This window comes from Tamandua tetradactyla, chromosome 3, assembly GCF_023851605.1.
Source record: "Tamandua tetradactyla isolate mTamTet1 chromosome 3, mTamTet1.pri, whole genome shotgun sequence".
Lineage (NCBI taxonomy): Eukaryota > Metazoa > Chordata > Mammalia > Pilosa > Myrmecophagidae > Tamandua > Tamandua tetradactyla.
Genome location: NC_135329.1, coordinates 11,581,768 through 11,606,376, shown reverse-complemented (window position 1 = coordinate 11,606,376; position 24,609 = coordinate 11,581,768). Strand labels below are relative to the sequence as shown.

At 40.3% G+C, this 24,609-nt stretch overlaps 2 protein-coding genes across 7 annotated transcripts in view; one reads left to right on the top strand and one right to left on the bottom strand.

Moving 5' to 3' along the window:
* The window catches only part of SUPT7L (SPT7 like, STAGA complex subunit gamma), a 53,899-nt gene extending 35,255 nt beyond the window's left edge, over positions 1-18,644 (top strand). The window contains exons 3-5 of the mRNA XM_077152469.1: positions 8,421-8,745; positions 9,657-9,894; positions 11,425-18,644. Coding sequence (XP_077008584.1) covers positions 8,421-8,745; positions 9,657-9,894; positions 11,425-11,687 — 826 coding nt within the window. The 3' untranslated portion in view covers positions 11,688-18,644. The remainder of the gene's footprint in view (positions 1-8,420; positions 8,746-9,656; positions 9,895-11,424) is intronic.
* GPN1 (GPN-loop GTPase 1) overlaps positions 11,098-24,609 on the bottom strand; it is a 43,445-nt gene continuing 29,933 nt past the window's right edge. For 4 of the 6 annotated variants that reach the window (XM_077152471.1, XM_077152473.1, XM_077152474.1 and 1 more), the window contains 5 exons: positions 23,325-23,407; positions 21,971-22,010; positions 21,130-21,220; positions 19,000-19,122; positions 11,098-14,776 (listed from right to left, as the gene is read on the bottom strand). In XM_077152471.1, the coding sequence (XP_077008586.1) occupies positions 14,691-14,776; positions 19,000-19,122; positions 21,130-21,220; positions 21,971-22,010; positions 23,325-23,407 (423 nt within the window). In that variant the 3' untranslated portion in view covers positions 11,098-14,690. Of the gene's footprint in view, positions 14,777-17,511; positions 17,628-18,999; positions 19,123-21,129; positions 21,221-21,970; positions 22,011-23,324; positions 23,408-24,609 lie in introns of all 6 variants that reach the window. The other 2 variants (XR_013172342.1, XM_077152472.1) reach the window with 2 other exon arrangements.

Genomic DNA, 24,609 nt, shown 5'->3' with positions numbered 1-24,609 from the left:
GCGGTTGTACCGCGATATTGACAAAATTTTGACAGATGGCTGGGCTGTTACACATCCCCTGGGGCAACACTTTCCACTGGTAACGTTGTGCTGCCCCCATGTGGTTGGTAACAGGTACTGTAAAGGCAAATTTTTCTTTGTCCTTCTCATGTAACGAGATGGAGAAGAAACAATCTTTTATGTCTATGGTAGCAATTTGTAAGCCCTTAGACAGGGTTGCTGGGTGGGGCATGCCGGGTTGAGGGGACCCCATGGGCCGGATATGTTTATTAATTTCCCTAAGGTCATGAAGGAGTCTATGTTTGGTGCCTCCCTTCTTGGCGATGACAAATACCGGGGAGTTATAAGGACTGCACGAGGGCTCAATATGCCCCGCCTCTAGCTGCTCTTGCACTAGCTGTTGTAATATTGCGAGTTTATGGGACGGAAGAGGCCACTGCTCCACCCAGATAGGCTCCTCTGTGTCCCATTGGAGAGGAGTGGGTGCTGGAGGTGTAATGCGAGCGGTGGCGCAACCTATTGGGGGGGCTGTGTGGAAATATACGCCCCGGAGGCTGTTAGGATGTCTCGCCCCCACAAGATTTGGTCAATGGTATGTAAGAACAGTGGTCTGAAGATACCTCGGAGGCCCTCTTCATCATCCCATGTAAGGGGGATGGCGGCTTGCTCCGAGGGGGCAGAGCCTGTGGCGCCAAGCACCGCGGGCCCTGCGGTAGTTGGGCATAAGTTTTTCCATTTGGCTGGAAAACATGAAATTTCTGCTCCCGAGTCCACCGTACCAAGAAGCCAATCGGCTCCGATCTTGAGTTTACGGGTGGGCTTATTCGGGGTTATGGGGATCGTCCACGTTATGGTCTGGGGGTGCTTTTGCTGGCTCCCCTGGTCTCTTGAGGACGGGGCTGAGACCTGCCCCCCCTGGAGTTTAAAGGCTGTGACAGCTGGTCAGAGTTGCGGCAGAAACGCGCCCAGTGATAGCCCTGACCGCATTTCGGGCAAGGGGTGAGAGGTTTACGGAGCTGCCCAGTATTGGGTTTGGGGCCCCCCTTTAGGGGGGGCTGGGGGTTTTCCCGCCGCTGTGGGCACTCTCTGGCGAAATGCCCAGTTTCCCCACAGCGAAAGCAGTCTTGGCTGAGAGCGAGGACCGAGGCGAGGGAACTAGAGAGGGCAGTGGACAGGGCTGTAGCTAGCCCCTCGGTGTTGGGATTGACATTTGAGCATGCTAACACCCAGTCCGAAATTTTCTTTTCTCTGATTCCCATTAAAGCTTGTTTGAATGGCTGGCGAGCGCCTTCAAAGATGAACTCTTTAGCAAGAAGGTTTTGTTCCAGTGCACCAGCAACCCTCTTTTGACATGCCTCTTGCACTCTCGAGACAAAGGAGGCAAAGTCCTCATCTGGCTTTTGGACTAAGGCAGAGAGCTGCTCGGGCTTAGCCGCGGAGCAGTTGCGAAAAGCCTTGAGGCCCACTTCTCTTAACTTAAGGAAAAAGGCATATGGGGCTTGCGAATAGACGGATGGGTCGAAGTAGGGACCCGTCCCCAGAAAACATTCGAGGGGGAGGCCGAGCCCTGGAGGGCCTCGTTGCGCAGCGGCTTCCTGCGCAGCCTTTTCCGCCTCTAAATTGAAATGAGCTTTCCAGTCCACAAGTTGTCCAGGGGTGAGGATGGCTCGGGCCAAGGAGGTCCAATCATGAGGGGTGTTAAGTTCTTGGGCTAGCCCCTCCAGGAGGTGGGTGGCATAGGGACCTGTAAGCCCATCCTCCTTGACCGCTTTGCGTAATCGCTTTATATTTTCCTCGCTATGAGGAACCCAAGGAAATGGGCGCTGCAGGGAAGGAGTGAGATTGATGGGGAAGAGTGTTGCCTGCGTCGGAGGCAGTGGCCGGGTCGAGGGCCAAGGCTGCTCCGGACTTGGGAGAGGGCTGCCGCCCGTGGGATTGTGGCAGAGTGGCCCGGGTAAAAAGGATGGCACCTGCCGCGCTTCCGGGAAGAAGGGGTTGGTGGTGCTGAAGGGAGCGGGGCCGGAAGCCAGGGGAGGGGCAGAAGGCAAGGGAGAGGAGTCAGGGAGTTTCGCCTCCCTGTCCTTAGGGAGGGCGGGGCAAAGGTTGCGACTCCGTTCCGGCCCGGGCGGCGAGGAAGAAGGCGGAAGGGTGGAGTTTGGGTTCCCGCCGTTAACCTTTCCGCCATATTCCCGTAAGGGTGGGTGTTGTTCGAGTCGCTCACTTAACTGCTCAAGTAAGGACTCGGCATCCGAATCGGACTCGGAGCCTGATGACGAGGCCTCCGCAGCAGCCGCATTTACCTGCTTGGGTCGGCCGTCTGTGGGGGGCAAGGAGCCTTGAAGGTAGGAGCGGATAGCAAAGAGGGTGGGGAGAAGTCCGGGGGGGAAACGCCTGCCCTCGTGTTCCATTTTGTCTATGACCCGGGCAATGAGCTGATCGTAGGTAGCTGGGATCCAAAGTGGACTCGTTAGTAGCCAGGGGTTGAAGGGCAGCAAGAGGTCCCAATAAACCTGAAGCTGCCGGGCAGAAACCTTACATCTATGTGTGTCCAACAAGGCGGCCAGGGCACGCACTTGAGGGACCTGACTCTTAGAGAGAGACTGACCCATGTTGAAATTTGGAGGGGACTACTCACTGCTTGTAGAGACTAGGACTGCATTTATTTAAGCAGGAGAGTCTAGGGGGCTTACCTTGGTTCAGAAGAGAGGTCCTAGTGTCTCCGGTGTGCAGCGGGCGAGGAAGGGTCCCTGTTCGGGCGCCACTTGCCGTCGGAGAGCTCCAGTCGGTCAGGCCGGCTGGCACACCGGGTGGGGTTGGGGAGCGAGCTCGCGGAAATTAACCTGGGTAAGCCGAAGCCGGCGTCTTTCCCCTGCCGGCGGTCGCGAAGAGGTCGTCACTCAGGCCATATGCGGGTTTTAAGTCTTTATTGTTACACTCCGGGATGGGTCACCCGGGAACCCGAAGAGTGAGACGTCTGGGGTATGAAGACCCCGGGGCTCTATCGACGACGCGGGGCTGGGCGAGCAACAGGCTTAAATATACTCGGAGGAGGGGTGGAGCTAAGGGTCTACACGTCACACTGAGGCAGCCAATCATACAAGGTAGTAGGCAGTTGCCAGGCAGAGGGTAGAAATTAGGGGTATGGAACGAGTTGAGCATAACAGGAAGGGTTGCAGGCTTTGAGATGAGCTACGGAAATGGGCGGTCTACAACAAGAGGGGGAAGGGGGAACAGTGAACTAGGTTACCGATATGGGGGCCGGGAGTGAACATAGAGAGGGAGAGAAACATTAAAAAATTTTAAGTTTGGCTAGGCTCCAGTCCCTGAGAAATACGCCACACACATTAAAAGAATTATACATCATGACCAAATAGGATTCATCCCACGTATGCAAGGATGGTTCAACATAAGAAAATCAATTAATGTAATACACCGTATCAACAAATCAAAGCAGAAAAATCACATGATCATCTCAATTGATGCAGAGAAGGCATTTGACAAGATTCAACATCCTTTCCTGTTGAAAACACTTCAAAAGATAGGAATACAAGGGAACTTCCTTAAAATGATAGAGGAAATATACGAAAAACCCACAGCTAATATCATCCTCAATGGGGAAAAATTGAAAACGTTCCCCCTAAGATCAGGAACAAGACAAAGATGTCCACTGTTACCACTATTATTCAACATTGTGTTGGAGGTTCTAGCCATAGCAATTAGACAAGAAAAAGAAATACAAGGCATCAAAATTGGAAAGGAAGAAGTAAAACTATCACTGTTTGCAGACAATATGATACTATACGTCGAAAACCCGGAAAAATCCACAACAAAACTACTAGAGCTAATAAATGAGCACAGCAAAGTAGCAGGTTACAAGATCAACATTCAAAAATCTGTAGCATTTCTATACACTAGTAATGAACAAGCTGAGGGGGAAATCAAGAAACGAATCCCATTTACAATTGCAACTAAAAGAATAAAATACCTAGGAATAAATTTAACTAAAGAGACAAAAAACCTATATAAAGAAAACTAAAAAAAAACTGCTAAAAGAAATCACAGAAGACCTAAATAGATGGAAGGGCATACCATGTTCATGGATTGGAAGACTAAATATAGTTAAGATGTCAATCCTACCTAAATTGATCTACAGATTCAATGCAATACCAAGCAAAATCCCAACAACTTATTTTTCAGAATTAGAAAAACCAATAAGCAAATTTATCTGGAAGGGCAGGGTGCCCCGAATTGCTAAAAACATCTTGAGGAAAAAACGAAGCTGGAGGTCTCACGCTGCCGGACTTTAAGGCATATTATGAAGCCACAGTGGTCAAAACAGCATGGTATTGGCATAAAGATAGATATATCGACCAATGGAATCGAATAGAGTGCTCAGATATAGACCCTCTCATCTATGGACATTTGATCTTTGATAAGGCAGTCAAGCCAACTCACCTGGGACAGAACAGTCTCTTCAATAAATGGTGCCTAGAGAACTGGATATCCATATGCAAAAGAATGAAAGAAGACCCATATCTCACACCTTATACAAAAGTTAACTCAAAATGGATCAAAGATCTAAACATTAGGTCTAAGACCATAAAACAGTTAGAGGAAAATGTAGGGAGATATGAAACTTACAATTGTAGGCAGTTTTCTAGACCTTAAACCTAAAGCAAGAGCACTGAAGAAGGAAAGAAATAAATGGGAGCTCCTCAAAATTAAACACTTTTGTGCATCAAAGAACTTCATCAAGAAAGTAGAAAGACAGCCTACACAATGGGAGATAATATTTGGAAATGACACATCAGATAAAGGTCTAGTATCCAGAATTTATAAAGAGATTGTTCAACTCAACTACAAAAAGACAGCCAACCCAATTACAAAATGGGGAAAAGACTTGAACAGACACCTACCAGAAGAGGAAATACAAATGGCCAAAAGGCACATGAAGAGATGCTCAATGTCCCTGGCCATTAGAGAAATGCAAATCAAAACCACAATGAGATATCATCTCACACCCACCAGAATGGCCATTATCAACAAAACAGAAAATGACAAGTGCTGGAGAGGATGCGGAGAAAGAGGCACACTTATCCACTGTTGGTGGGAATGTCAAATGGTGCAACCACTGTGGAAGGCAGTTTGGCGGTTCCTCAAAAAGCTGAATATAGAATTGCCATACGACCCAGCAATACCATTGCTAGGTATCTACTCAAAGGACTTAAGGGCAAAGACACAAACGGGCATTTGCACACCAATGTTTATAGCAGCGTTATTTACAATTGCATAGAGATGGAAACAGCCAAAATGTCCATCAACAGAAGAATGGCTAAACAAACTGTGGTATATACATACAATGGAATATTATGCAGCTTTAAGACAGGATAAACTTATGAAGCATGTAATAACATGGATGGACCTAGAGAACATTATGCTGAGTGAGTCCAGCCAAAAACTAAAGGACAAATACTGTATGGTCCCACTGATGTGAACGGACATTCGAGAATAAACTTGGAATATGTCATTGGTAACAGAGTCTAGCAGGAGTTAGAAACAGGGTAAGATAATGGGTAATTGGAGCTGAAGGGATACAGACTGTGCAACAGGACTAGATACAAAAACTCAAAAATGGACAGCACAATAATACCTAATTGTAAAGTAATCATGTTAAAACACTGAATGAAGCTGCATCTGAGCTATAGGGTTTTTTTTTTTTTTACTATTATTATTACTTTTATTTCTTTTCTCTATATTAACATTCTATATCTTTTTCTGTTGTGTTGCTAGTTCTTCTAAACCAATGCAAATGTACTAAGAAACGATGATCATGCATCTATGTGATGATGTTGAGAATTACTGATTGCATCTGTAGAATGGTATGATTTCTAAATGTTGGGTTAATTTCTTTTTTTCCGTTAATTAATAAAAATAAATAAAAATAAATAAATAAAAAAAAAAGATGTAGTGGAGAGGCTGCAGTGAACTGCCTGAAGATGTGGAGCTGTGTTCCAGTAGCCATGTTTCTTGAAGGTGATTGTATAATGATACAGCTTTCACAATGTGACTGTGTAGTTGTGAAAACCTTGTGTCTGATGCTCCTTTTATCTACCTTATCAACAGACGAGTAAAACATATGGAATAAAAGTAAATAATAGGGGAACAAATATTAAAATAAATTTAGGTTGAAATGCTAGTGATCAATGAAAGGGAGGGGTAAGGTGCATGATATGTATGAATTTTTTTCTGTTGTCTTTTTATTTCTTTTTCTGAATAGATGCAAATGTTCCAAGAAAAAAATATTTGTATGTTTGTTGTTTACAATAAAAAATTTTTTTAAAAAAGCATATAAAAAAGATTAGATTCAGGTTAAATATTTTATGAGAGAATATTACATAAGAGATACTGTTTGTCACTTATTTATCTGCCCAGTGGTGATAATAGTATTTTAACCATCTCAAACTAATAAGAAAGTAGAAATAGATTTAATATGTAAGGATTGCATTTGGGAAAGCTAAAGGCCAAATGATGTCAAGGTGCATTGTATAATCAGAGATTTTGTAATTGTTGGAATATAGCAAAGGGGGAGAATATGGCACATACTAACATAGAGAAATCCAACTCAAAAAATTCACAATCAGGATATTCATTACTTCAAAATTTACATTTTGAGGGTGTTTTAGTTTGCCAATGCTGCTGGAATGCAGTACACCAGTAATGGACTGGACTTTATAAAGGGTATTTATTTAGTTACAAATTTACAGTTCTTTGGGGGAAAGAATACCGACTTTCCTTTGACTTTCTCTGTCACATGGAAAGGCACACAGCAATATCTGCTGAATCTTCCCTCCTAGCTTCTGCGTTCAAACGGCCTTTCCTGGGGTGATTCCTTTCTGCGTCTCCAAATGTATGGGTCTGAGGTCCTCTCCTCTGACTCCTTTTTTTAAGCCTTCAGCTAATTAAATTAAATGTCACTCATTGCAGAGGGTACTCCTCTTAGCAGACTGCAGATGTAATCAGCCATAGATGAATTTCATTTGCTGATGATTTAAGTACACAGCAACAGAACAACTGGGCACCATCACCTGGCCAGGTTGACACCTGAACTTAACTACCACAGAGGGCAATTTATTATTATTAAATTGATGCTGTGTATTAGAATTCTGTTGTTTTGTGTCTAATTTCTAATTTTAATGTTTATGTAAATGTATCTAAAGTTTATACCTAGTTTTGTTTCATACTTATTTGAGAAACTTTGTAACAACAGTATTTACATCAGCAATGGGAGTGTTTAAAGAATTATTTTCTTTTGAAATGGGTCCATTTAATGAGTAAAGCAATGCCAGTTTAGTTCACTGTGTTTAGCTGGCATTTCTGAGGCCTTAAAGCTTTTGACTTAGTGAGACCAGACATGGGAAATGATGATGGAAATAGTAAATGAGAAATTACTTGGCAATTGAATGTCTTATTTTCCAACAGTTATGTGAATTACAGTAGTTGCTGCTGAACAGATATTAAAGTGGGTGGCTAGCTTCTCCTACAGTGTATGGTGACCAAGGAAAGTGATTTTTTGTGCTCTATTTTAATTTTATTTATTTGCTTCCTTTAGCTGAGAACAGATAGGAATTTTCAGTAAGCATGTAAATTGTTAAAAGCTTTTTAAAATTTATTTTTAGGATATCAGATAACTTTCTGAAATCTTTGCTTGGAAAGATTGGGATTTCTCAGTAGACACTAGGGGCAAAATGGTATGTTATGAACATGGGATCTGGAGTAGGAAGCTCCACCATTGATACCTTAATAACTTTTGACAAGTCAGCTGTTCTGAACCTCATCTCTTCACCTGCCGAATAGGAATAATATGGACCTTACCCATTCACAGCACAGGATAGGTTGAAAATGCTTTGTAAGTGCTATATGCTTTATATTGTTTTTTTTAAAAATTTGAGCTGCTTTCCCAGTTTAATCATCCCTTTTAGTTATATGAAGAATCTCCCAACTGGGACTGAATTTCTGAAAGTCCATTTATTGCCCAGCATGTGAGGAAACATTGTGATGGCAAATTAATTAGAGTATCATTGAACACTGCCTGAGCTCTATAAAATTAATCTGACCCTAAAAGTGATAAAAACTGGTCAGTTGGTAGAAGGCATGATAGGGCCACTTCCTTTCACTGGATGCTTTCTTGTATTGTTTAGGCTTTCTACCATACAGGCCTGTTCAGAGCTTCTACCTCTGAGGAGCTCAGAGAGATGACTTTTCGGTAGCTGAGACATGCCGCGACAGCAGCAGGGGGAAACTGGGCTGTAATAACCTGGATAGAATTTCCCTAGTATGACTGGAATTGTAAAACTCCTAGTGAAATAGGACAGGTCGCCCCTTTGCGAGAGCACTAATATACTACCATATCTCACTTTCAGTGGGAAAGGAGAACCTGTGACTGAGCTCAGCTGGCAGTCCTGTCGGCAGCTCCTCTACCAGGCAGTGGCCACAATACTGGCCCATGCAGGCTTTGAGTGTGCTAATGAGAGCGTCCTGGAGACCCTAACTGATGTGGCACATGAATATTGCCTTAAGTTCACCAAGTTGCTGCGCTTTGCTGTAGACCGGGAAGCCCGGCTGGGGCAGACTCCATTCCCCGATGTTATGGAACAGGTCTTCCATGAAGTGGGCATTGGCAGTGTGCTCTCCCTCCAGAAGTTCTGGCAGCACCGCATCAAGGACTACCACAGTTACATGCTACAGGTGAGGTGATCCTGTGGAGAAGTGGGCAAAATTGTCCAATCTAAGGGTGTTTGGCAGGATCCCACAACACCTGCCCTAGAGTGCAGAGCACAGGGTCTTAGAACAGAGTGAACTTAATTCATGGCCCTAGCTGTGTTCCCTTAGGCCTCATCACTGACGGTCCTCTGAAAGAAATTATAGACAGGTGTGTGGAGTCTGAAAGAATGTGGTTAGTTAGCATGTTTTATTAAAAAAATATTGAGTGCCTCTGGGAAACAGAGTTAATAAGTTCCTAGAGCTTGTATTCTTGTTGAAAGGGAAACAAAAAAGTAAATAAATAATGATAAAACATTTCAGATAGTGTCAAATGTTATGGGGGAAGAAACAAAAGTGAAGTGATATTGCTTGGAGGATGGAGTGGGCACTATTTTGGGTTCGGTCTTGACTATGAACCAGAAATATCCAACGTCCTTAACTCTTGGCCTTAAGCAAATCCATCTATTCAGTTTTGGTTTCCCCAAATCTAAAATGTGATTAGGATTTTTTTAATGTCCAGCAAAAAAAGAGTCTCTATTAAATGATCCAGATTTTCCATACTGTCCATTATACGCCTAGAGTAGATATATCAAATACTAGTTCTGTAGCCAAAAATGTGATCTTTTGTTCCAGTTCTGATTTATTTTTAATACAGTCAAGTTTATTTTTCACCTTTTTTATCACATATACTCTCTCTGACAAACTTCAAAACTTCCTTTCTTTATCTCTATCACTTAAAAACAAACTTGATGCCTTAAACAAATTCCATTTGCAATGGATGTTTTAAAACTCTTCTGTTATTCATAGTCTGTTAGTTTTCCCATGGGATGTAACAAGGTGACTTGGCAACTTGCTTTTAACATTTCCTTGGAAAATTGACTCTTGCTTAACAACAGATCAGTAAGCAACTCTCTGAAGAGTATGAAAGGATTGTTAATCCTGAGAAGGCCACAGAGGACACTAAGCCTGTAAAGATCAAGGAGGAACCTGTGAGTGATATCACCTTCCCTGTCAGTGACGAACTGGAGGCAGACCTTGCTTCGGGAGACCAGTCCCTGCCCATGGGGGTCCTTGGGGCTCAGAGTGAGCGCTTCCCATCTAACCTGGAAGTTGAAGCTTCACCACAGGCTTCAAGTAAGAGAAATCAAGTTACTTTAATTCTAGGGGATTTGCCAATCTCAGTACTGTTATTTATTTATTTATTTTTTTGCATGGGCAGGCACTGGGAATCAAACCCTGGTCTCCAGCATAGTAGGCAAGAACTCTTCCACTGAGCCATGGTGACCCACCCCAATCTCAGTACTTTTACTTTTGGAATCAAGTTCTCCAGGTGGGAGAACAAAAGTGGGAGTGTGCAGAAGAATGTAAAGTTCTAAAAAATACATAGCTTCATGGATCTAAAGATTAAAACATTTTTCTCTTTGTAATTAGTATAAAAAAGACTAGTGCAGCTTTACAGACATTCTTTAAAAATAATTCCTACTTAGGATGTAAATGCAATTTCTGTTAATTACCAGGGTTGATTCAGTTGGTCCAGCTGGTGGAACAGATAACCCCTTCTTCCCTTAGTATTCTTTATTGGTCCTGATGCTTCTACTTAGCTGAATAAGACAACTGCTGATAGATGGAAGAGTGTTCATTGCTCAAGGATATTTGAGTAGTTGGACTTCCTTGCCAGAGTACTTTCACAAATTAGGGACCAAAGGGATTGAAATAACACTACCCCATTAGAGGCAGCTGTCCTTTCTTCCAGATAGACTTTGTGATTGATTACCTTAGGAACCAGAACAACTGGTTACCTGAGTCAGTTAAATTTCAGGTTAGTCTGGGCACTCAGACTAATCATATTTACAAATATAAGTTGTCATCTTATTGATGCACAAATGATGTAAATTGCAAATTAAGCATAAGCAGAGAACCTTTCGCCATGGAAGAAATAATAACTGCGTAAGAAATAACCACAGCAGAATAGCATTGCTAGAATACATAGAGACAGGAAGGCCAAACAGAAATTGTTGTAGGCTTAGGCACCATGCCTTTTTTTGTTGGGGGCCAGGTCAGGAAACCGTTGCGGTATTTTGTGGTATTTTGTACTAGTTGTTAACTTTTCACTATGTGAGAGAGGACCAAGGATCGAAATAAAAGGCAGGAAAACAAGACCATCCTATAAAGGATGGAAGGAAAGACGGATGAATAAACTAAGCAACTAGACAAGAGCCAAAGGCTATGCTTGCCTTTGAGCTCAGAGATGAATCTTTCTACCTACATAATTTGATTTCCTGGTTTAGGGACAATGGCAGGAAGATGTGTTGGAGGAAGGAAGTAAAAAGGAAGATATTCAGGGGTGGTAACTTTTTTTATTGTATAGTATAACATATATACAAAGCAAAGAAATAAAAAAGCAATAGTTTTCAAAGCACTCTTCAAAAAGTGGTTACAGGATAGATCCCAGAGTTTATCATGGGCTACCATACAATCCAGAGGTGGTTAACTTTTTGATGATGATAAAATAGAGAATAGCAACTATATTCTCCAGCTAAGTACCAGGGTCAGAGTGTAAACTGAGCCTAAAGGATACCAGTTGGTCCTGGGTATATTCACTCTACTTTGTTCTATCCTTGGCTTACCATTAGTTATATGTTCTTATTTTCTTTCTGTTTCTAGGTGCGGAGGTAAATGCTTCCCCTCTTTGGAACCTAGCCCATGTGAAAATGGAACCTCAAGAAAATGAAGAAGGAAATGTCTCTGGGCATGGGGTGCTGGACAGTGATGTCTTTGAGGAGCCCATGTCAGGCATGAGTGAAGCTGGGGTCCCCCAGAGCCCTGAAGACTCAGACAGCAGCTATGGTTCCCACTCCACTGATAGCCTCATGGGCTCCTCCCCTGTCTTCAATCAGCGCTGCAAAAAGAGGATGAGGAAAATATAAAAGGAGAAGAGGAAGATTTTCTGTCCAAACCTTACAAGACCCAAAAGAGAATCTTGATGTATTGGAATTTGTTTATGTAGATGATTTGATACTTATATCCTAAACACAGTGAATTTTCCTAATTTCAGTGGGACTGGATTGAACAAAATAAGATTGTATTTTACTTTTGTATCCAGGTTTTGCAGTTTTACACAACCAAGCCACCTTTCACAGACAAATCATGATGTTGGAATGGTAATCAAGAGACCAAAGCCCCATCCCCGACTCGTCATTACGAGCCTAGCCATGCCTAGACAAGTGGCTTCTCTAGAGCCATTTACCTGGCACAACTAAGAATCCTACCTGCTTTGACCTACCTCACAGGGATGCTGTGAGGAATGAGGTTCACTGAACTCCAAAGCTGTGTTTGAATAGACTCACAAGTAAATACATTTAACTTCATTTTTGGTTTAAGTCATTGGGAATCCAGTAGTAGTACTTAACAGAAAAGAGCTAAACACTGTACAACTTGTGTCCAGTAGTCTTTTTTTAACTGTTCTTGATGCCTATGAAAAATCTCAGAAAATCCCTGAGGTCTGTAGTGATACAGCTTTTTAGCTTAATCAGACCGCTCTCTCCTTTCTCTTTTCTCATCCACCTATTTTCTTCCTTCACTGGGCTTGCTCCATTTATCCTTAACCTCTGTGCCTTATTTTCTTATTTCCACTTAATTCAAATGTTTATTTTTTTGTATTTTTACCACATAGATTTCTGCTGCTGTTTCTTTGTGAGGGAAGCAATAGGACTTATCCAGGAACAGGCTTCTGCTTGGCCACACACTGCTTCTACCACTGGATGGGTGGCATTTTTAAGGTTAACTTTTCTTCTTTACATCATCACCTCAACAATGCCACTGTTACTACTCAGTCTATTCCAATATCTGCCCTGCTTGCCACCTGAATCTCCATAAATATGTAGATAAATAACATAGCACTCTAATATTTAGAAGTATTAACAAATGTGTGTTTTATCCTTGGTAATGGATATGGGTCTGTTAAATACTGCTTAAATTTGGTTTTCTGAGACAGAAAACAAGTCTTGGGAAATTTAGATTACTAATAGAGATCAAAAATCAAAGCCCAGCTTCAATTAGCATAGAATTGGGTACCTTAAATGTTCCAGGGGTTGCAGATAAAGAAGAATACAATAGCGACAAAATAAGGTTATGATTTAAATGGTTAACAGCTGATTTATTAACTCACTAATTGGGCCATATTATATTTTTAGCATACTTCTCTAAACCCTTCCTGTCCCAGCTTTAACTTCACTCTCCCTTGTTTATTAATGAAGGGGGCCATCAAGCAGTTTCATTGATGTAGCCATCTGGGTATTGTATTCATTTAGTTCATTACACAGCCTAGCTGTGACTAAGAAATACAAAGATGATCTTAGTCCCTACCCTTAGGGAGTTTTTAGCATAGGTATGTATGTCCAAAGTTTGTTTTGTTTATGTTTTGCAAATGGTCTCTTAGAGAACAAGTTCAAATATTTAAACCAATAGTTCCCACTAGGTACAGAATATTGAAATTAATTCTTCATGGTAATTTAAAGTACTTTAGAATGTTTAAATTGGAAAATAGGCACCAGACAGTTGAGTTTACAGTGCTTTGATACCTGAAGAAAAGATAGGTTAAGCCAGGATTGGTACCTGAGGTGCCTAGAATTACACCAGGTGCTGTTTTGAATTGGAGCAGGGGTTCTCAAATTTAGCATATATCAGATTCACCTAGAGGGCTTATTAAAACAGACTACTGGGGGCGGGCCATGGTGGCTCAGCAGGCAAGAATGCTTGCCTGCCATGCCAGAGGACCCAGGTTCGATTCCCTGTGCCTGCCCATGTGGGGAAAAAAAACAAAAAACAAAAACAGACTACTGAGCCCTACCCCCAGATTTGGACCTGGAAACCTGCATCTCTGACAAGTTCCCAGGAAATCCTGATGCTTCTGCTCCAGGGACCACACTTTGAGAACAATTGACCTGGTAAGCTAAGGCAGAGGTAAAGATCCTTGATATTAAGATATGGTGAAGAATATGGATGCAGGGCTGACCCTTACCACAGCAATAAGTTCTGAAAAATATACCTGAGCCAAATCCATGACCTTTGAATAAATCACCAAGGATATCTGTGTTAACTTCAAAGTGCAATATGGACAGATGGGGCCTGGCTCTGGACCTGGTTACTAGGTATCTGTACTTCAGAAACTAGTAAACATCACCTCCTTATTGAGACAAGTTTGGACAGGTGGGTTTAAGCTTCCCTGTTGAAAGAAGTGAATTTATTTGGGATTATATCATTTTCTATTTTGAAATCATGACAGGCAAGCTTATGAAGTTAGAGCTTGAAGACTTTGTTGAAAGCAGGATTCTTATCATTAATAATGTATTTTGCCTACTTTAACAGACGAGGTGTCCTACGATGAGCTACCAGGTGTGGGCCATATTTCACACCAACAGTGACTAGTAGCCAAAGAGACTCCACTGCCATTCTGGGCAAGATCATGTTTCTCTTCTCTCTTTCTGCTAGAAACAGGAAAACTCAAAGTGTAGAATCAGGAACAATATGTTGGGGAAACAGAGTCTATAAACTCAGCCTAATAACAGATTCAAATGATCACCAACAGAATAAGTTCTCTCTTCCAGCCATCAGCAGCAAAAGTACTTGAGTTCTAAATGATAACTCTTGAAGAGACATCAACTTCCAAGAACAGTTAGTATATTCTTCCTTGCTTAAGCCCACATCAAAGGCCTAGAAGAATCAGCATCTACCTTCCAGGTCCCAAGGTCTTTCTATCACTGGCTTCAGCTCGAGTCATGAGCTATCCCTAATAACAGAACTCTGTTACTCTGAAGAAAACTGTCCTTTATGATAGGCCCAATCAGAGGTAAAGGCAGCTTCTTCAAAGTCCAAAGAGTTCCAAAACTTTGGACTTCTAGAAACAATTGAGCTTTCCTGAAGTCTTCCTCCTATTTATTGCTTCTCTTCCAATACTGGGCCATTGATTCTTGCATAAAATTCTGGAACGCTGGTTCTTCATGGCTTTCCTCAGTAACTGCAAGGGAAAAATAAGGAAAATTCTTTGTAAATACTCCCTCATTAGTTAGGTGGGTTAGAGCTGCCATCAGCCACCCATCCAAAACAGTACTCTATTTTTTCTAAGAAGCTAAGTGTTCACTTCTCCCAATAAGAAAATGTCTCCAAGAACCATGCTCTATTTATCATGTTGCCCAAAACATGAGATTTACAGGGAGAAATCTCCCCCTAGTAGTTCAAATGAGGTCATACTCATTTTCTTTTTAATAACACAAAATCTTATTTTTAATAAAAGTAAACTTGCTATCATAGAAGAGGAATAAGATGTGGACGAATAGGTCAGAAAGTTTCTCATCATTACTTTTTAAAAATTGTTGCAACATTTTAAGATAGGCACGCAAAATAAGTTCTATAAAAATCAAACATTACAGTTAATTTTCTTAGTAAATATTTCTTGATAATTATGAAAAATTAAAAAGTCAAGTAACATTGAAATTTTTTCCAAGACAGTTTGTTGTTTAAAGGAATAGAAATATTTCATTAAGTAAAGATTCCATTTAAAATATAAATACTATAGCCCTTAATTTATCAGTTTATTAAGTTCAAATTTTTACATAATCGGGTTTTCTTAAAGGGAGAGGTGGGTAGAAACCTGAGGCATGTATATTCATTGTCAATATGCCTTTATGAACATAAAGCAGAATTTTATGGTTTTACTTTTAAATTCTATGATGTTATGAGGATATTCATCTACAAAAATGGCACCGCAGAATGTTTTCAGAAAGGCTTTTATTCTGGCTTTTTCAACTACTGCCCACTCACTGAATCTTTAATATCCTCTCTTCCTTACTTCTTTCACCATAAAACTCATTGGATTTTATACACTAGAGTATAGGGAGAGTAAGCAACTTAGGAAAAACCTCTGCTTTTACCAGTTACCGCTAATAAAGCTAGTAGTTCAGCCATTCTAAATGTATGTCCACACTGATTAAAAGGTGACACTTAAAAATTATAAATAATTCAACAAATGATATCTAATATATAGAATATTAGAATATCTATCTAATATTAGAATATCTATCTAATATTAGAATATCTATCTAATATTCTATATAGTACTTCAAAACAATATTTAATCTCATCCCAACCCCTTCCTCTGTCTTCATAGACTGCAGCTGTATTTGAAATCTATGGTTTCTGGCATATCTGGGGTAAGGTTATACTAGGAATTCACCAGACCTGTCAGTCTCAAACTTTCTACCATATTTCATTACATCATTTCAGTTATGATTAGTTGTCTGGTAAAATTAAGAACAGTCTATTTCAGTGAATGCTCATGTGAACATTTAACAGCTTTTTGTTAGAATGACAGAAAGAATAAACCAGAAATGGAAAGCCACTGAAGTAATCATAGTTAACTCAAAATTGCCAGATCAGCTGAAAATTCCAAGATTTTGCATTATTTTCTTTTTTGTTATTAATTATCAAGCCCATATTTCTTGACGCATTGGTGCCTCAATCCGCATGCTCTGAACTGAGCAGTCGTCAATGCTATGGCTCCTTAGAAATTTTGCTGTTGATGAACATTGATTCAGCTGAATGCTCTGACCTTCAGCTTGTCAGTGAAAGCTATTTTAATCATCAAGACATATCTCTCTTCCAAGATTGCAAACTGTTGCTGCTTATACACAACATTTTATCATTTGATTACTGTGCAGAAAGAAGTGATGCTAAATAGTTAACTATTATTACAGATTATATTAAGAGCTAAAATTTACAGAATACTAAACTGTATATGGTATGCTAAGCATTCTACAAGGATTATCTCATTTAATCCTCATGACTGTGGAATCTGAGTTTGCATCCCTGATCTCTACTTATTATCACATGCAGTCCTATAGACATAGCTTCCTCAACTGAAAAATGGGGTAATATCAGCTACCTCAGATGAATGTTACAAGGATTAAATGAGACAATTCAGGGCGGGCCACGGTGGCTCAGCAGGCAAGGATGCTTGCCTGCCATGCCAGAGAACCCAGGTTCGATTCCTGGTGCCTGCCCATGTAAAAAAAAAAAAAAAAAAGAGAGAGACAATTCATACACAGTTCTTATATTAGCACCTATAACACAGTGAATGCTCAATAAGTGTTAGTATTTTTTTTTATTACCATTTGGTAGATGATGACACCCAGTCTCTTTCATCACCTGTCTAACCACCATCAGTTCTAATTTTAACTGCCTCTATCCCCAAACCTAAGACGGAGATAAAGGAAAATAAAAGATTACTTCTTTCATTACTTATTTTCTGTAGGTATTTGAACTCTAGCTTCCTAATAGGGTAGCAGGGAGTGCCACAATTATGGCAAGATAGTACTTCTGTAGTATTCACCTTTTTTTCTTTTTTCTGTTGTTTCTTTCCTTTTCCCATTAAGGTGCTAGGCATATATGCTGGTGAAACATGTTGAATGGGATGGTGGTGAGGGACAGTAACTGAAAGTTTGGACAATTTTGGGGAATTTAAGAGTCAAAGAGTCATTTCTTCCAGGCCTCAAGCAGGCTCTACGAATCCAAGTGGAACCTGAGTCTTCTGAGCTGTCCTGGACATCGGTGCTCTCCCCATTGCCGTCACTCCCACTATTAACAGCAGCCAGGCTCTTCTCCTGACACGTCTCCTCCTGGCATGCCTCTTCAGAACCAGGAAGTGTGCTGCCCTGGGTCTCCATCTCATTATCCCTGGAGGCCAGCAACCCGTACCTGTTCTTCTTCAGCTCCAATTGCAGCCTCAGCTCATCTGCCATCTGCAAGAGATCCCGCTTCATAGCATAAGCATCTTCCCCATCGGCAGAGTATTTGGGTTCCACCTCGCTAACCTGAAAATTATAGAGGTGCAAGGCACCCGGTTACTCTTCCTGACAGGCAGGGATACATATTTGGCACTGAAGTTCTCTATCACGGCCCGAGAGGCCTAGTCCATCAGCTTTTGGGCCAGGCCGAGGCGCCGGTGGAATGCTTCAGTCAGTAAGGTAACATGTCCACAGGGGACATAATGTGGGTGCTCTTCATTTTGGCTAGGACATACCCACATATTCCCGTACTTGTCCTCAGCAATGTAGGAGAGCTAGAGCCAGGAAAGGCCATGGTAGAAATAGTATTTCATCTGGTAGTTCTCAGGAAGGCAAAGGAGCTTGCAGTGTTGCGTGTGTATCAGATCGTCGGGCCAAGCATTGCGGACATTCATGATGTCGGTGGGTAGGGGGCCACAGTCGCCAAATGGAAGCGACACCATTTGTCATGGGGGCTGAGTCCAGGCTGGCCTCTGCTGTAGGGCCTGGATGGCATGGTGGCCAGAAGGCAGGGCTGCGAGTTGGCCACAACATATGCCTACACACGCAAAAATCTGTTTAAAATGTTTTCAGCAGCTTTATAAAAGCTAAAATCTGGAAACAATCCAAAGTCCACCAACATATGAAGGATAGACAAACTGTGAGATAGCCACATCATGGAATATTACTCTGCAGTAGAAAAGAACATACCATTGATATATGCAACAACATGGACAAATCTCAAAAGCATTATGTTGTGTGAAAGAAGTCAAACAAAGGGCTAAATTTTGTATGATTCTATTTATGTGGCATACTGGAAAAGAAAATTATGAGAACAGAACTCAGTTCAGTAGTTTCCAGGGGCAAGGTGTGTGGAGACATGAGGGAACTTTGGTGGTAATGAAAATGTTCTTTATCTTAATTGTGGTGGTTATATTATTGTATGTATTTATTAAAATTAATTGAACTATCAACTCAAATTGGGTAAGTTTTACTGTGTGTAAATTATAGCTCAATAACTCTGATCAATAAGGCAATTTACATTTTACCACCCAGCACACATGAGTTAAGAAAGGTTGTCCTGTTCATAGATAGACCCTGAATCCTGGAGCTGTTTGAAAAAATAGATTTTGCTCATAATCTATAAACTATCCCAAATGGAACCCTTCTAGGTTCCTGGATTCTTCAAATAGAGTTGGTCTTAAAGATGAGAAGATACAAGACCAATAAACAGCTGTATTCAACTCAGTATTCATTCACTAGAAAGACTGGGAACTCCCAATACAGGAAACTCTTTCCAGATGCTATATCCTTTACCAGGCCCTCTTTTCCCAGTAATGGCTGCATACTTAAGGCCTTCTCTTAACAAGAAGGAGTTCTTAAGCAAACAATGCCAGGAGCCACCTCAGCCATCTCTCACCTCTGTGGTCGATATCATCAGTATCACTTTCTGCTTCCTCATCCTCTTCCTCCAAGGTTCCTCGAGTCAGGATCAGGTCAGAAGGGTCCATCACAGGAGAAAAGCTGTCTACAGAGAAAACACCTATTACTGGTATGACATGAGCACAGGCCATCTCCAAGAAGTGCTTCTGAATTAATAAGTAAATAAGATTCTAAACTGGCAGGATGAAAATGGTCATGATAAATATAAATGCAGGATCTTATCTCTTCTAAATGTATTATTAATACCACTTAACATTTCTACAGTTCTTTAGTTACAAAGTGATTTCACTATCCCTTAAACTCAAGAAGACTCATTTTTAAGATGAGGAAGATAATGCTCAAATAGCTTGGTCTCATTCTTAATATCATTGTTTTTTACTAGCTCACAATAGAAAAAGCTATCGTTTTTCCTATGAGGAGTAATAGACATTTTAGCAGATCTAGGGTGTTGGTGAGCTAAAAGGAAAAGGGCAGAGCCCTGAGGAAGCTTCCTGGTAGAAATATAAGTTCAGAAGATCTGAAAAGAATGCAGGATGGAATGATCCAGAATGGAGAAACCAGAATATTCAAGAAAAAGGAAGGGAAAAAAACAAAAAAATAGAATATAATAACAGAGGTAACAGTCCCTACACAGGGAAACCCAATGTCAAGCCCTGATAATCAGGAGAAAGTCTAATCAAGGAATCCCTGGGCAAGGGATCCATCCAGCTTGATGGGGGATCTCTGTGAAAAACTGAAACCAGGCCAAGTTTCCTAAAGCCATGGTGGGGGACATGACCACCCTCTCTTCAGGAGCTTAAGAGTTTTGCACTATACATCACAGAAAAATGGATGCTATCTCTACTATATTAATGGATATATTAAAACTAACTGGTGAGAATTTGAAAATTAAAAGGATATTTTCATAGTCTCAAAGCATTACCCCACAAAATACTTAATTACAAAGGGAAAATAATTACTACGAATGAACATGGCAATCACTGCCCTGACCAATCAAAATCAGTATCACCAGTAATGGGACAAATCAACGTCATGTACCTCCAAGATATGATGCATTGAAAGAACACAACTTCCCTTCTATAAAGTTATGCCAAAAATGCATAACCTGAATCAACTCATGAGGAAACATCAGATAAACCCAAATTGAGGGAAAGTCTGTTAGTTAACTGTCCTATGACCTTCTAAACTGTCAATGTCATGAAATGTAAAAAAAAAAGAATAAAGAACTGTTCAAGAAGAAAGGAAACTAAAGAGACATGACAACTAAATAAAATGCAGACCTAGGATTCATTTGCTCTGAAGGGCAATTTGCCACATCTAAATTACTAATACTATACATTAGTAATAGTATTGTGTCAATGTCAATTTCCTCATTTTTGATAACTGCACTGAGATTACATAAGATATGTCCTTGAAATATTCAAGAATGAAAAGTCATGCCTGCAACTTACTCTTAGATGATGCAGAAGAAAATTATAAATGTATATATAAATAAATAAAATATATTATAAATGTACATTATATATGAGACCTAGAATCTGGTTGAGGGGTTTATAGGAGTTCTTTCTACATTTTGTGCAACTTTTCTGTAAATCTGAAATAGGTAAAACTGAACCATAAAAAAAAACAATGGTGGGGAATTTTTAAAGTGTGTTTAAAAAAAAAAAAGTGGGCCATGGTGGTTCAGCAGACTGAGTTCCTGCCTGCCATGCAGGAGACCTGGGTTCAGTTCCTGGTGCCTGCCCATGCAAATAAATAAATAAATAAGTAAATAAAAATAAAAGTAGACATCAAGTATCTTGACAAAGTAAAGTGAACACTACCTGAAGAAGAGCTCAAAGCATACAACTTCTAGGGATTTGCCTTTCCAAATCACTCATATATGTATACGTGTGTGTGTGTGTGTGTGTGTGTGTGTGTGTGTATATATATATATATATATATAAACATCACATTTACTTTTATCTTTCTCTCATGTATGTATGTATGTAGCTATGTATATGTGCATGCAGACACACACATACTATATATATATGTGTATATATATTCCTGTTGATTCAAAGTACTGTACCTTCCTTTTAGTTCTTAACAAGAGACCCCCCAATACCTGTGGTAGTTCCCATGTCCAAGGCCACAGAGCCCATATCTTTCTGAAGACGTTCCAGTTGTTCTTTCTGCTGCTGACTCTGTGCACTGGCCTGCATATACAGAGAAAAACACTATCATATTAAAAAAGGAGTCCAGAGTTAAATGCCAGACTTCTAAGTGGAGATGAGCAATTATGCAAATACTGGTGGCTACTTAAATATTAAGCAGTTTAGGGATGGCTGACATGAGGCCAGAAGCACACGTAGCATGGGCCCAGACTGTAGGAAAAGTTCAGTAGGGCTCTACAGACCAAATTAGCAGATTCAGATTCTGGACACGGAAACATATCAAAAGAAAGCTCCAGCAGACACAGCAGAAAGACTCAGCAACAAAGAGCCCATTGCAGACCATGTGGGCAAGACATAATCATCTGGGGTAAGAGCTGTGAACCACCTCTCTGTTCTTAATAAACAAAAATTACACAACCGGTCTTTAAATGGACCTTGGGGTAGGGGTAGGCACATGAAAGGCTCAGCATATGTAACAGGAAAAACTGGATTGTTTAAATCCAAGAAAAGAAAAATAATTAAATGGCCTTTGTACATTCAGACAGCAGAACATACAAATTTACAAATAGAAATGAACAATTATCTAAAAGATACACTGAAAACCAAAACAAAACATTTGTCATTAAAATTAGTACATCATTGTGGTTGTGTTATTTTTTTAAATTGTGGAATCTAACATATAGAAAAAAAGCAATAAATTTCAAAGTTCACTTTAACAAAGTAGTTTTAGAACAAATTTCAAAGTGTTATGTTTTAACGGCCCTAAAATATACAAACAGCCTCCTTTCTTACCAGTGATTTCTTCAGACGTTCATATTCAGGACGGTACTCTCTGGAAAGAAAAATACTTTCTAAATTCCTTTAGCTTGATCATCTGTCCTACACTCTCCTCGATCATTTCTCTTTTCCTAGAACTCTGATGATGACAAAAGAGCTCACTTCACTGAACACGAAAAGTAACAAGCCTTACTTGGTCTACTCCTATGGAATCACAAAGCCAAGATGTCTAGCCCATCCTGAAACCAAATAAACAAACTCCTGATTGCTGGGCTGGAAAAGTTAACATTGGAGAGACCATGAGTAACATGCTTCACCATTCATTGGGTTAAGTACTTGGGATGAGTAAAGCCCAATATAAAATTCCTTGGACAATGAAAGGATATAGAAAATAGTCTTTCCTGAGGCTCTGAATACTTTAATAAACCCTTCTCTGAGGAATCAAAGTCAAGGTGTCTGAGAACCACATGTTTAGGATCTTGTTAAACATGAGGCACAAAGGAGTGTACTAATAAGCACCATATCAGTCCATGAGCCAAAGAAAAGTCCTCCGAGCCCAGGGTCCTCTGACAAACAGAATCCCAGAATTAACCATATAAATTATAAAAAACATTTATTATGAACTGTGCTCACCATGTGTCAGGAATTGTGCTAGGTGTTTTAGATACTCTTTTCCTTTATTCTCAAATAATCCTCTACAATGACCTTAGCAATAAATGTTATCATCTCTACTCTACAAAAGAGGAAAACTTGCTAAGATCACTCATATTTTAAATGGAGGAAATAGACATCCCATCCAGGCCTTCTTTTTTTTTTGCATGGGCAGGCATGGGGAATCAAATCCAGGTCTCCGGCATGGCAGGCAAGAGCTCTGCCTGCTGAGCTGCCGTGGCTCCCATCCAGGCCTTCTTAACTCCAAATTCAATGCTCTTAAATCAGGGATTGGCCAATGTGGCCTGTGGGTCAAATGTCAATCTGCCTGTTTTTGTCAATAAAGTTTTATTAGCACACAGTCATACCCTTTGGCTTACATATTATCTATGAATGCTTTTGTCCTACAATGGCAGTTGACTGGGCAAAATAGAGACTACGTGGCTGGCAGAGCTTAAAATATTTACTATGGTCTCTTAACAGAAAAAGTCTAATGAGCCCTTCTCTAAATCATCCAATGTAGTGAAGATTTTATAATTGTATTTAAAATAAAAAAGAAATGGGAACTTGTTATATATAACTGTGGTCAGATCCCGTAAACATATGCATGGCAAATACAATACAGACACTACGAAAACCTAAATGTTCTGCCAAGAAAAACTGAGACCATCAAAATTTTGAGTTACCAAGAATGTCATAGATTTTCGATTATCCTCACCTGTCATATTCTTCTGCAGCACTGGTGACTTGAACAAAGAGTTCATCCAAGCCTGTACCCAGAACAGCAGAGACACCTACCACCTGTCAAAAGTATCACAAATGCCAGTGAGGAAACAACTGTATATTTTCAAATTGTGTACATTATTTGCTTCAAATGTTATAAAATTTTCAGAAAAGAGGCTTAGACACTTTTAGAAGAGCCTGGCACCACTTCAAAAACACACTAGAATGTCTATTATTTTAAAAAAAAAAAAGTAACAAGTACGTGAGGAGACAGAAAATAGGAATCCTTGTACACATTTGAGAAGAATGTAAAATGATACAACTGCTATGGAAAAATATTGGAACTTGACCCTATGAAACCTATTCCTGCAAGGAGAAGCTACGCCTACTTATAATTAAGTCTAAGAATCAAACCCAGAGAACCTCTTTTTTTCCTCAGATGTGGCTTCTCTAAGTCAAATTGGCAGTTGCCCTCCCCCTTACTTGGAACATGACTCCCAGGGGTATAAATCTCCCTGGCAACATGGGACAGGACTCCCAGGATGAGCCGAGACTTGGCATCATTGAACTGAGAAAGGCTTCTTGACCAAAAGGGGAAGAGAAAAATGAGACAAAATAAAGTTTCAGTGGTAGAGAGATTTCCAACAGAGTTGAGAGGTTATCCTGGAGGTTATTCTTATGCATTATATAAATATCCCTTTTTAGTTTGTGATGTATTGGAGTGGCTAGATGAAAGTATCTGAAACTGCTGAACTGTATTCCAGAAGCCTTGATTCCTGATAGCTTTACAATATGACTGTGTGATTGTGAAAACCTTGTGTCTGGTGTTTCCTTTATCCAGGGTACGAACACATGAGCAAAAAAATAAAGACAAAAATTAAATAAATAATGAGGGGTGGTGGGGAATTTGGGGCAAAAAAAATATTGGGGAAATTGAAATACTAGTGGTCAATGAGAGGGAAATGTTAGGGGTATGGGATGTTTGAGTTTTCTGCTTTTTCTTTTTCTGGAGTGACGCAAATGTTCTAAAAATAATCATGGTGATGACTATACAATTATGTGATGATACTGTATGCCACTGACTGTATACTATGGATGGACTGTATGTGTGTGAAGATATCTCAATAAAATATTTTTTAAATAAATCAACTGGCAAAAAAAAAAAAGTGCCCCCATCCCTATCAAGATGGCAAAATGAGAAGCTTCATGGCTCTGACCCACCAAACTTCAGCAACAGCAACAAGTGGCAGAAATCTCTCTCAAAACTCTAGAAAACAGTT